Source organism: Colletotrichum costaricense (genome assembly GCF_030867565.1).
Source record: "Colletotrichum costaricense strain IMI 309622 chromosome Unknown Scaffold_8.1, whole genome shotgun sequence".
NCBI classification, from domain to species: domain Eukaryota; kingdom Fungi; phylum Ascomycota; class Sordariomycetes; order Glomerellales; family Glomerellaceae; genus Colletotrichum; species Colletotrichum costaricense.
Window position 1 is genome coordinate 2,411,582 of NW_026848237.1, and position 11,528 is coordinate 2,423,109.

At 54.4% G+C, this 11,528-nt stretch overlaps 5 protein-coding genes across 5 annotated transcripts; 2 read left to right on the plus strand and 3 right to left on the minus strand.

Moving 5' to 3' along the window:
* Nucleotides 1-1,011: 1,011 nt before the first annotated feature.
* CCOS01_08818 (uncharacterized protein) lies at nucleotides 1,012-3,057 on the plus strand (the record flags this gene model as incomplete). Its single annotated transcript, XM_060456978.1, has 1 exon — nucleotides 1,012-3,057. One exon carries the CDS (start codon nucleotides 1,012-1,014, stop codon nucleotides 3,055-3,057), a length of 2,046 nt encoding a protein of 681 aa, XP_060313252.1.
* Nucleotides 3,058-3,451: 394 nt separating this feature from the next.
* Nucleotides 3,452-3,799, minus strand: CCOS01_08819 (uncharacterized protein; the record flags this gene model as incomplete). The annotated part of the gene is made up of 1 exon (XM_060456979.1): nucleotides 3,452-3,799. A coding segment is annotated over one exon (348 nt), but the record flags the coding sequence as incomplete, so codon positions are not given.
* A 3,229-nt stretch (nucleotides 3,800-7,028) lies between these two features.
* Nucleotides 7,029-7,286, minus strand: CCOS01_08820 (uncharacterized protein; the record flags this gene model as incomplete). The annotated part of the gene is made up of 1 exon (XM_060456980.1): nucleotides 7,029-7,286. One exon carries the CDS (start codon nucleotides 7,284-7,286, stop codon nucleotides 7,029-7,031), a length of 258 nt encoding a protein of 85 aa, XP_060313254.1.
* Nucleotides 7,287-7,343: 57 nt separating this feature from the next.
* CCOS01_08821 (hsp90-like protein) lies at nucleotides 7,344-11,035 on the plus strand (the record flags this gene model as incomplete). Its single annotated transcript, XM_060456981.1, has 3 exons — nucleotides 7,344-9,168; nucleotides 9,221-10,106; nucleotides 10,162-11,035. The coding sequence occupies 3 exons, from the start codon at nucleotides 7,344-7,346 to the stop codon at nucleotides 11,033-11,035; spliced, it is 3,585 nt and encodes a 1,194-aa protein (XP_060313255.1).
* A 223-nt stretch (nucleotides 11,036-11,258) lies between these two features.
* Nucleotides 11,259-11,525, minus strand: CCOS01_08822 (uncharacterized protein; the record flags this gene model as incomplete). Its single annotated transcript, XM_060456982.1, has 1 exon — nucleotides 11,259-11,525. A coding segment is annotated over one exon (267 nt), but the record flags the coding sequence as incomplete, so codon positions are not given.
* Between the last annotated feature and the right edge of the window lie 3 nt (nucleotides 11,526-11,528).

An 11,528-nucleotide genomic window follows, 5' to 3' on the forward strand; every position in this document is an offset into this window, starting at 1 on the left:
AACCACAACCAGCATCCACGCCCACACCTTCTCTCGAATTCCCCATCTTTACCATAGTAGGGACGTGTCTCCCATCCCGCGCGCCCGGGGTCCATGTCTCTCTCTTTCTGGTAAGTCCACAACGTCTCCATACTGCGTACACAACAACCGCGTGGAACCTCCATGGGAACTGGTATAAAAAAAAAAAAGGCTACACTAGTCTTGCATATGCAGGTCTCGACAGAGGTGACTCACCCGCCAGTCGTTCCCACCGAGGAGCTACGGGACGATGCGGCCAAGGGGTGGGGTTTTTTTGAGCGAGGGGAGGAGGCTGGCTCCGCCGGTTTACATTCAATCTTTTTTTTCGCATGTGTAGGTGTAGCTGTAGCTTAGGTGTATGGAGTACATTTTCAAACCTTGCTCGATGGGATATCCAGCAAAAAAAGACTGAAAATAGTGTGTGTGGTGCTCTCGCAATCAGTCCCCCCATGTAAGTGAAAAGAGGGAGAGAGTATATTTGCCTCACCCTCCCACCACCCAGATTTCGTTTGGCCTGATTTTCGAGACCTGCTTTTCCTCTATCTTTAATTGTTTCCAATCTTGATATCCTCCCGTCTTCACTTGTTTCATAAGACGACGACGACAGCTCATACATATAACCTTGGCTTATATACCGAGGTATCATCCTAAACTGGTATTACTGTGAGAAAAGAGGTTGTGAATAACCTCATTCGCCCATTTGAAGAAAGGGTATCTGTTTCAGAAAAAGAAAAGAGAAGAAAGAAAGAAGACCGAGTCTTGATATACTCCCCATCATCCAGTCTCTCGAAAAGAATCGTACTGTTCGACCTACCTACCTCACCTTACCTGATACCCACCATACAAATACTTTCGGTGTTGAACCAAAGTCGGACTCCATTTGCTTTGGTATATCCCACAACCAACATCACACCTCCCAACACCATCCACCAACATCGACTTGTCGAATAACCAACACCCCCAGCCTGGAGTCCACAACGACATGAGAAGACAATGGCCGCCCACCAGACCCCGTTCTACTGCCTCTGGCAGAATGAACACGCCCACCTAGGCGCCGCAGTCCTCGACCTCCTCCCAAAACGCGACATCGCCGCCCTCCGCCTCGCAAGTCCAGCCTGCTGCAACATCGCCACGAAACCCCTCTTCAAGCGCGTCCGCGTCACATTCTCCGCCAACACCTTTACCAAGCAATCCCGCATCCAGGCCCTCGCCCGCGTAGGCCACCACATCGAACACCTCCACTTCCACTTCGCCCACACGGACGCGACCTTTCTCCCGCCCCTGGTGCACCCGACCACCGGCCGCGAGATCTCCTTCCTCTACACCCCGCACACGAGCATGGCCTCCGTCCTCGCCAGGCCGAAATACGCAAACACGGAGCTCGGCGAGATCCTCACCCAACAGTACCCGCCCCTCTTCCACGCCGCCACGAACGTCCCCAGCTTCATCAACGCCCTGCGCTTCCTCACAAACATCCGCCACCTCACCATCCGCTGCCCGGGCCAGGACCCGCAGGAGCGCTACCGCCGCGACATTGTCGACTACGCCATCATGTCCCTCCGCATCGCCGTCGAGCGCGCGCCCCTCGAACGCCTCGAGAAGCTCTCCCTGTCCGGCATGCACCCCTCCTCCTTCAACTACCTCCGCCACGTCCCCGGCTTCGGCGCCGTTCCCTCCGCGGGCCGCCGCTGGAAGCAGATCCGCAAGCTCAACATCTCCGTCGAGGCCTGGGACTTTTACGGGCCCTCGCCGGGACTGGACCACCTCAAGATCATGGACGACTACATCCGCCAGTTTTCCGGCACCCTTGAGAAGCTTCACTTCACCTGGCTCGGCCCCAAGGGCCCTTGCCCCATCGCCCTCTCCGCGGACCCCCTTTTCGCGCCGCCCAAACACAGCAAGAAGCTCTTCGCGGAGGTGACGTCGCCCATGTCGCCCTTGCCGCCGGCGCCGGCCCGGAAGCCGATGCACTTCCCCCGCCTGCGGTACATGCAGGTCCGCAACGCCACCATGACGGCCGCCCAGCTCTCCGACCTGGTCGACGCGCACCAAAAGACAGTAAAGGAGTTCGACTTTGACAATGTCGTGCTCATCAACGGCGGCGACTGGGACGAGGCCCTCGCGCCGCTCATGGAGAAGAACCACCCATCATCATCATCACCTTCATCCGGCCATGGCCACGGCAGCGGCAGCGAAATCTGGTCCCAGCACTCGCGGAGCAACTCCGAGGCCGGTAGCTTGCACTCGGACCCGGAGCCGTACCACGATGATGACCTACCATCGCCGTCCGCCGCGGCGGCCGCTGCCACTCGAGAACTACTCGACTTTGACCTCGGCAGCGAATTATACGTTGACGAAGAACTATTCGACCCATATGACGGCCTCGACGAGGATCTGGCTTCAGACCTCGCGGCCGCGAAGGAGGCCAGCACCTCCTTCAGCACAGTACTAAAGAAGAAGCGTGTCCACCGGCGCAGAAAGCACCGCAAGGACGACGGCGACAAGAACAACAACAAGGAGAGTAGCAGCGCAAAGGAGAGCCCATCGCGGCACCACAGAAGCCGCAAACACAAACATCACAGGGAGCAACCATCCGTCCCAGAAGAGGACGACGTCTTCCGCCCTTCGACACCAGTACCCATTATCACGGCGCCGATTCAGGACATGTCCCCGCACCCGGTTCTGCTCCAGCCGGCTGTGTACGACCCGAACGCTAGTCGGCTTTCAGACCCCAACGATGGCATCTCTTCGGTGCAGCGCAACATTGAACAAGAGGAGGCGCACCGCTTGCTGGCCGAGGACGCGGCGATGCGGGTCAGCGCGCTCCGCAAGGCTAAGGCGGCGGTGCTGATGAAGCTCTCGAGGGAGTTCAACCACCGCAAGGGTTCGCCAGCACCAGTAGCGAACAAGGACAGCTGCGGACTGCAGATGCGGTTGAGAGAAGGGCTCTTTGGAAGGAGCTTCGTGAGCGTGCTACCAGACGATCGGTCCATGTCGAGCCAGTCGGCGCTGGTGCCGCTAATGTTTACGAGATCATGATCATGTATGCCCCAGACACACGATTCTGTATATCTGTTATGTAAGTCAGGAACACAAACACAGCACTGTGTATCCTCTTGTACGGACGGAACTTGGTTGGTCGGAAGGATATGGCGGGAAAACATGCCGGATATTGGCCTGGACAGGCCGGCGGCGACGACAGGAGGCATTATGACTTGTAATGACTTGACGATATACTACTTTTCTTTCACTGTCAATTTTTCAAAAAGATAACAACATTTCAAACAAATCTTCCCTGCATTCGATTCGTGCGTAGGCTGCAGATGGAGCTCGTGATCGTCTCCATTGGAAAATGTTCCAACACCGTAAATCGCGGATGGGGCGGATGGATAAACAAAGCCGAGAGACGGGACCGAGGTGCGGAGACGGCGAATCAAGAGAGCAGCTCCGTGGCTCGGCGAGACTGGTTGAACGCGTTCGGTGAGAGAGTAGCGCCCGGCGGGCAGACCGGGAAGAACCCAGCTGTGCTTTCGCTGGCTGGGCGCAGAGGTGGAGTAAATAACGGGACAGCGCGTGGTGGGTGGTAGGTGGCGGGCTGGGATTGAGATGTGAGATCTCGCTGTTCTGCTGCTGCTTTCAGACCATGTCCTTGTAGCGAAGCATAACACTGGTGCGGCGTGGTAGGGTCAGCCGACGGGTAGGGCAGTCTGGACTCTGTGGGTGGATAATATGGTCGTGAGACAGACGGTGAAAGCCTGTCTGTTACTCGTCCGCAAGACAGTGCCGCTGTGGCGGTTATGGTGATGTCGATGTGGACGTGTCTTCACGATGGCCGTGATTTCCACGATGGGCGGCACTGCGGCAGCTACCAGCAGCAGGCAGCCAGCGGCCCGGGCTTTATGAATCCACTGACCTAGAAGTGGCAGCGCAGATGAGCTGACGCGAGCTCAAAGGAGAGCAGAAGCAAGCTGGCGGACGAGTTCGATGGTTTAGGGTTAGAGGGGTTTCCGTAAGCTCATTAAAGCCACGAGGGCCGCTTTCATCCGAGGCGTTGCAGAAGCAGCTTATCCCACAGCGTAGCCTCATCTCCGGGACATTTCTAGCATCTGGCGGGGGGGGGGGGGTCAGCGGCGATTCCTAGGGCAGCACTGTAGGTGGGAAAGCTAGCTCGTGTTGCGATGGTCAAGGGAGCCAGATTTACCAGGGAATGAGGAACGTTGGAACTTGGACGGGGATGGGAAGGGTAATGTGCAGGGGTAGAGGGGAGGGGGGCAGCGAGATTAGAGATCAGGAGCAGACGGTATTTCTTCAGCGTGGGATTTGGAGGAAGAGAAGAGCTTGGTACCTGTTGGAACGGATGCATACTCCGTGAGTCCATACAGAAGAATGGAAAGGATGTGGAGGGAGTGAATACCTAGCTGCTCTGTACTGTATTTAGCTGTATCCGTACCTTTTGTTGGAGCAACTCAACCTCGATTGCCCGCCGGAATGAGATCGCTGGGAATGCCCGGATGAGGTGCGCACTGCAGGCTGGCACGGCTGGGAAGGAAAGGGCATTGCGTTGGCTGCATCCAGAAATGTTCTGTCCTCAGTGCTGTATCCGTATGGAGTATTCGTAGTTACCACGTTGTATACGGATATCGGTAGGTGGTACGGAGTATATGTAGAAAGTGGCGATTGACAAGCTGGCAGTACCCGTATGCTGGGCAGAATGGTTGGACGGATGGGATCCGATGAATATCCCTCGTGTCCCTCCGTTGTTTGAGAGTGATGTGAGTGTGTTGTTGTTCCATTGCGCATGTCAGCGTGAATCGGCGATGAGAGGCAGTCCCCCGGAGCAATGGGGGCATTGGGGGCGAAGGGGGGGCAGAAGAAAAGAAGAAGAGAAGCATCCAGTCAGGCATTGTTCCCCCGGGTGCGCGTGTTGCCCCGTGTTGCTCGCTCCATTGCTTGCGCCTTGAGGTGCCCTGGTGTGCTCCATCATGCATGCCCATGGGCAGAAATGGGTGAATGGGCGAAAATGTTGCAAATGCCAAAAGCTGGGAATGGCATAGTCAGGGCCTAGACTGTCCGTGGACCGCTCGACTTTACCGGTCGGGACTTGGGAAGAGAGAGGCACCCATGCACCCATGGCCCAAGGTGGACAGGGGAGCGGGGATTGGACGAGGGGGGTCCCCAGTCGGAAGCGACGAATTGACTTCCTGGCCGTGGTCCATCGTTGATCGATGCGGGAGACACTCACGACATTTCACCTGCGGAAGCACTGAGAAGGTACTTGCGAGAGACTTGCACTGCTCCTTCCCGAGATCTTTCACCTTCCTCGACTGTCTACAACTCACCCAGGTGCACTTTCCTCCAAAACACTCAATGTATTTCATGCCCGTCTCGCCCAATCCAAACAGCCACCTTACCTTTCCGAGCTACCTCACCTAGGTTCACTTACCTAAGGCACCACTTATACTTGTATCCCGTACGAACAGCTACCGCAGCCAAGCCTCCACTCCCCATGTTATGTGCTTATGTGCAGACGTACGCAAGCTGGGCCACCACTTTTCTTCTCCCCATATCCGGGTGCCATGCCTGGGCGATTTGACGATCTCGCGGGGAAGCACGCGGAATGAGGTGCTTTTTTGCTTCGAGTCTGCTGTGCACCATTCCACGGCATTTTTGTACTTCAAGCTCTCTGTTCCACTTATCTTGCTTCCGTGTCACCGATAAACGACACGCTCTTCCAGGTTCTTCAGCAATCACTTGATCCAACAGTCTTAGCCAAGATGAACGATGCTGAATCAACGAGACAGATTACAAAAGAGGCCCTACAATAGATCCCAGTAAACATTTCTCTCAGCGCAAGAGCCGTGCTCGCCATCTGTAGCCCCAAATAGCAGCCGTGGCGCAGAAATAGTGCCGTGTTGCCCGTTGCCACCCACGTATTCACCACCAGCGCTACCAAGACTCAGGAGAAGTGCAAAATCGGCCCATGTTTCCATCAAACTCTCTCCCACCGCCCGCACCAACGACGAGAGTTGCCAGCAGTTGGATGGCCTACCAAGCCCGTTATTCCCCAAGCTTCGCCCTTGAGAGACACTACCAAGATAGCGTCTTCCACACGTGTGTGATGTTCCGCGCTAACCTAGGATACCCAGAATACGGGTAGCTTCTGCGCTTTTGCGGCTCGCCTTCAGCTGTCTCGTCTCCAACAAGACGCGAGCATGGCAACTGTGGCACGACACGGTAGCTCCCTCGAGGTGCTTTCGTTAGTGGCTCCCCGTGAGGTGGTCTCCCCTATGAAAGTTGCCCTTCAGCCCTCCCTCGTCCTTCATCTTCATCAGTCTCATCGTTACACAGATGACAGACAGATCCCGTCCTCAGGCCCGTTGCAACTTTCCCGTCCATCCGCAGAGCTTCTTCCTCTTTGCATCCACGCAGCCGGGCTTGTAAATGTCTCGTTTCGTTTTGGATGCTGTGTGGTGTCTTGGTAATTTCGCGAAGCGCTTTTCGTCCATCCTCTTCGTGGACATATCCCGTTGGGTCGCAGCCAAGGAAAGGTACCTTTTTGGTGTCAACCCTGCTGAGAAATACCTAACTTTAGCTTACCTTCCTAGCTGGCAGCAAATAGGTAGGTATCTCTCCTCTCCTCTCCGCTCTATTACGCTAAACCCAGGCGAGGTACCTCGTAAGTACTCCCTCAATTCGCACCTGCACCTCAGTCTCTGAATACACAATAGGGCACTCCACTGCGACTCCAACGTACTTCGTACCCACCCTGAACCTGATCCTAGCAGCTCGACATCCCAGCTCCTTCCGCGGCTCCACCCTCAGCGGCCGGTCTTCTTTCTGCTCGCCCTTCTCAGCCCATTCCATTCCACTCAGTCACCCTCCGCTACAACCGACACCAAGACAATCCCTCGTCTGTCGGCCAAACTATTCTCTTTTGTGACGAATCTTCCAATCCAAATTTTGTTCTGTCCTCCACGCTCATTTCGACTGTCGGCGCATTTTGGCTCCCCTCAATCCCACAGCCATTCTCGCCTATCAACCCCCCCGAGTACCGTTTGCAAGTCACCGCAAATCCCTGCTGCTGCCGACGAAAAGCAAAACGAAACGCATCTTTGGGGAAATTGCGGATACCCAGTCAACCGCCGCGACTTTTCCTCCTGGGCGACCGCGTGCCAAGCAACTCTTCGAGGAAGACTTGACACCAGCCAAGTCTGTCCCACGACAACACCACCGCGACGCATCGAAAGTAGGATCCCGATAATCACCATAACAGACGATGAAGGCCGCCCAGACACTGCCAGACTCCTCGTTATAGTCTGTTCAAAATGGGCGTCAGGGTCGCCATTCGAGAACAGCTCGCCTTCCTTGTGGTGATTGCCGTTCTCGTTGCTTTAATGATCCTCTCCGTCCCCGTCTGGATCTACGTCAATCAGTTTGTCACCCAGGTCGAAGGGCGCGAACTCGCCCTTACTGCTTCGCTCAAGGCCTCACGCATTTCTGCCGAGCTCGAACTCGTCCAGACAAGCATCATCACCATTTCTTCCCGAATCCTGATTCAGGATTCCTTGTTCACCTTCTACGATGGAAACACCACAGACGGAAATTGGGTTCAAGCCAAAGGCGATCTTAACAGTGCGCTCAGCGTCGGCGGTCTCACGGGTCTATTGCAAGGGAGAATCTATTCGCGGAACATCACTGGCAACGGCTATGGTCTACTCAACGTTACTGGAGAAAAGGTTCCTGAAATCCCTTTGCCATATCCTGGCGCCAATGGCTCCAAAATTTTCCTTTCCGATACCGCCGAGGGCTACCCGCCAGCCCTCTACCCGAACATTACCTACGAAGATCTAGGCCGTCAGAATCAGTATAGGAACAATACTCGGGCTTATGCAGCCAACGCGTTCGACGGAGTTAGGATTTCCACAAATGGTGGCCTGCTACTTGGCCCTTTGATTCTCAATGAGACGACTGCCCTCATCTCCATAACCGTGCCGATTCGCTACAACCAACAGCAGGAATTCATTTTAGGGTACATGACGCTTGTCGCCACGGCGAATTCTCTTATCAGCATCCGCAATTCTCGCGAGGGTTTAGGGGATACTGGACTGGTGCTGCTCGTCGGGCCTACTGAGAAGTCGAACAGGTTCAATTCCAGTAATGCGGTCAGCAACAGTACCTACAAACCACCTACTGACGCACTCAATAACGTGCCGGTGAACTTTGTCCTTCCACCCAACCCTCTATCTGGGCAGGGTGACCGGCACGATGAGAGAAGCTGGTCAGCGGGCAAGGACGACGACCCTTTCCCAATGAAGGATTATCCGGCAGTTCTCGCCTCCTTTAGCAAGCAGATCGCGGCACCGAACAACTCAAGCTCGATGCTTTCTACGAACAACGAACAGGGTCTTCCGGTGGCTGTGGGTTTTGCAAGAACCAACACCGCACTCGTTAACTGGACTGTGGTCGTGGAACAAGCCAAGTCAGAGGCCGACGCTCCTATTGAGACATTGCGGAATATTATTCTGGGATGCGTTTTCGGCACCGCAGGCCTCATCATAATCATCATCTTTCCTTGCGCGCATCTTAGCGTGATGCCCATCAGGAGACTCAAGTCGGCGACGGAGAAATCGATCCAGCCACCGGGATATGAGGATGGATATTATTCCGAATTCGACGGCGACGAAACTCCTGGATCGGGTGGAATTTCATCACGAACACAACGTTCTAAAAAGGATGGCATCATCACCAGTATCTTCAAGCTGGTAGGGTACAAGCCCAAGGAGAAACCCGCCTCAGAGCACGATCGCGATTCGACCCGACGCATTTTCAAAATCCCCGGCAAGGTCACTGACCGGAAACATTTCATCACCGACGAATTGACCGAGCTGACGGAGACCTTTAACGATATGAGTGACGAGCTGGTCAAACAGTACCTTTCCCTGGATCAAAAAGTCTTGGAACGGACCCGTGAGCTTGAAATCAGCAAGAAAGCTGCCGAAGCCGCCAACGAAAGCAAGACGCTCTTCATCGCAAACATTTCACACGAACTGAAGACACCCCTTAATGGTATCCTTGGCATGTGTGCCGTGTGTATGGAGGAGAGCGATATTCTCAGGATAAAGCAGTCGCTCAAGACACTTTACAAGTCAGGTAAATGCGATCTGGCTTGCTCGTCGCTCTATACCTTGCTAACCACTTTTAGGCGACTTGCTACTCCATTTACTCGAGGATCTCCTCAGCTTTTCCAAGAACCAGATTGGGCAACAACTGAATCTGGAAGAGAAGGAATTCCGCCTTGCCGACATTAGATCTCAAATCTTGACCATCTTTGACAAACAAGTCAAAGAAGGCCGAATTACCTTGACTGTTAACTTCCTCGGCTCTGAAGCGATCGAACTGAGCAGTAGCCCGGAAAGAACCAGCACCGACAACAGACTACCGGCTCTTGGACCGCATGGAACCGGTAGACTGAAGGATATGTGTCTATGGGGTGACCAGCATCGCATTCTCCAGGTCATCATCAACCTAGTCAGCAACAGTGTCAAGTTTACGCCAGCAGGCGGCCGGGTTGATGTCCGCATCAAGTGTATCGGCGAGGTGGAAACTCCACCAGCAAATGATGGCAGTCGGTCGTCATCGTTCTCGAGGGAATCTAGACGACAGGGCAGAGGCCGACACCGAACGAACAACAGCTCGAATCCATCTGTGAGCTCTAGGGGAGGCTCGACTTCTGAACCCGTCAAGGGCACTGCTTTAAGCATTAACCCGATGGAGCCCAAGTCAACACCTCACATTCAGGTTCGGGAGCGATCTCCTACGCCGCCACCACCTGGTGCAAAGGCCTTTATATTCGAGTTCGAAGTGGAAGACACTGGCCCGGGTATTGCTGAACACATGCAGCAGAAGGTCTTTGAACCCTTTGTTCAAGGCGACCTAGGGTTGAGCAAGAAGTTTGGCGGAACAGGCCTGGGATTGAGTATCTGCCACCAACTTGCAAGTCTGATGGGTGGATCTATTTCGCTGAAAAGCACTGTCGGGGTTGGCACGACGTTCACTATGCAAATTCCCTTGAAATATGTCAAGGACAGGTATGTCTAGATGATTGTGAAGCAATGCGGCTCATGTACTGACGAGATCTTACAGGGCCTCCAGCACCGCTTCTAGCAGCATCAAGTCTCGGCCTCCAAGTGTCGATGCCATCGAAGGCATCGACAGTGTTCAAAACGCGAAGCGCAACTCCGGCGGGGCCCCCGTCAGCCCACCTATCAAGCCAGCCGGAGAAACAACTGCAAAGAACCTACTTGATCAACAACCAAGACTAGTCGGCCTCAGCCAGCCTTTCTTCGCGTCGAACCCAGCGCCTAAAGCCAAGCGGAACACAAAACAGCAGCAAATGGCAGCCATCGATCGGGCAATGGCTACGAAGGCCAATAAGGAAGGAAAGCTCCGGGTGCTCGTTGCGGACGACAATTCGACAAATATTGAGGTTGTCAGCAAAATGTTGAAGCTTGAGGACGTCTACGATGTCACCATCGCCAAGGACGGCCAGGAAGCGTACGACCTAGTCAAGGCGAATATGGATAAAAATCAAGGATTCGACGTAATCTTTATGGACATTCAGATGCCCAATCTCGATGGCCTGCAATCGACAAAACTCATCCGCAAGATGGGTTACAAAGCTCCTATCGTGGCATTGACCGCCTTCTCAGAAGAAAGCAACGTCAAAGAATGCATGGAGAGTGGCATGGACGAGTTCCTGAGTAAGCCCATTAGACGGCCTGCGCTTAAGCAGGTCCTCAAGAAGTTTGCGACGATTCCGGAAGAGCCCGAAACAGCGAGCTTGTCAAGGAAAACGACACCAGAGAAGCCTACGACGACAAAGCCAGCAGCTGCTAACGGCAGTGGGCCAGCAGTTGCGCCGGAGATGAACGAGAAAGGGGATGCGATCCACCCGGTTGGGAATGGAGCCGCGGCTGCGCCCTCATCCGAACAACCCCTATCGGAGAAGGGGATATAATTGACGTTTAATGACTTTTCAGCAGCAGGCAGAGAAATACTCGGTTTTGAGACGCCTGACAGCACATGTTCGCATAGGATTCACCCTTTTCCCTTCGTTTGGAAGCGACATACAAAAGTTGGCGTCAGGGCGTTGGTTTTTGTTTTTGATCTTTTCACATTCCCTTTTGTGTACGTATTCGTAATGACCCTGCTCGGTCTTCGAGGCACCGAAGTAGGGCTGCTCAGGCTAGGCTTGGGCATGTGTCAACATTCTCTTTTGGGAACGAAAACGGGTTGGGTTGGTACACTGTGACCAGGTAGTAGGGGTTTGGTCCCCTGAAGAAAGGGAGCGGGCATACATTCGTTGCTAGCAAGCATAGCGATACATCAGAGAGAGGAGGCAGCGACCCATACGGAGGGTTTTTTTTTTTATTTCTTTTCAACTTGTCATATGGGCGGCGTTCCGGGCGTACACGAAGATATCCGGACACGCATAGGGCTTCTCCCCCCCC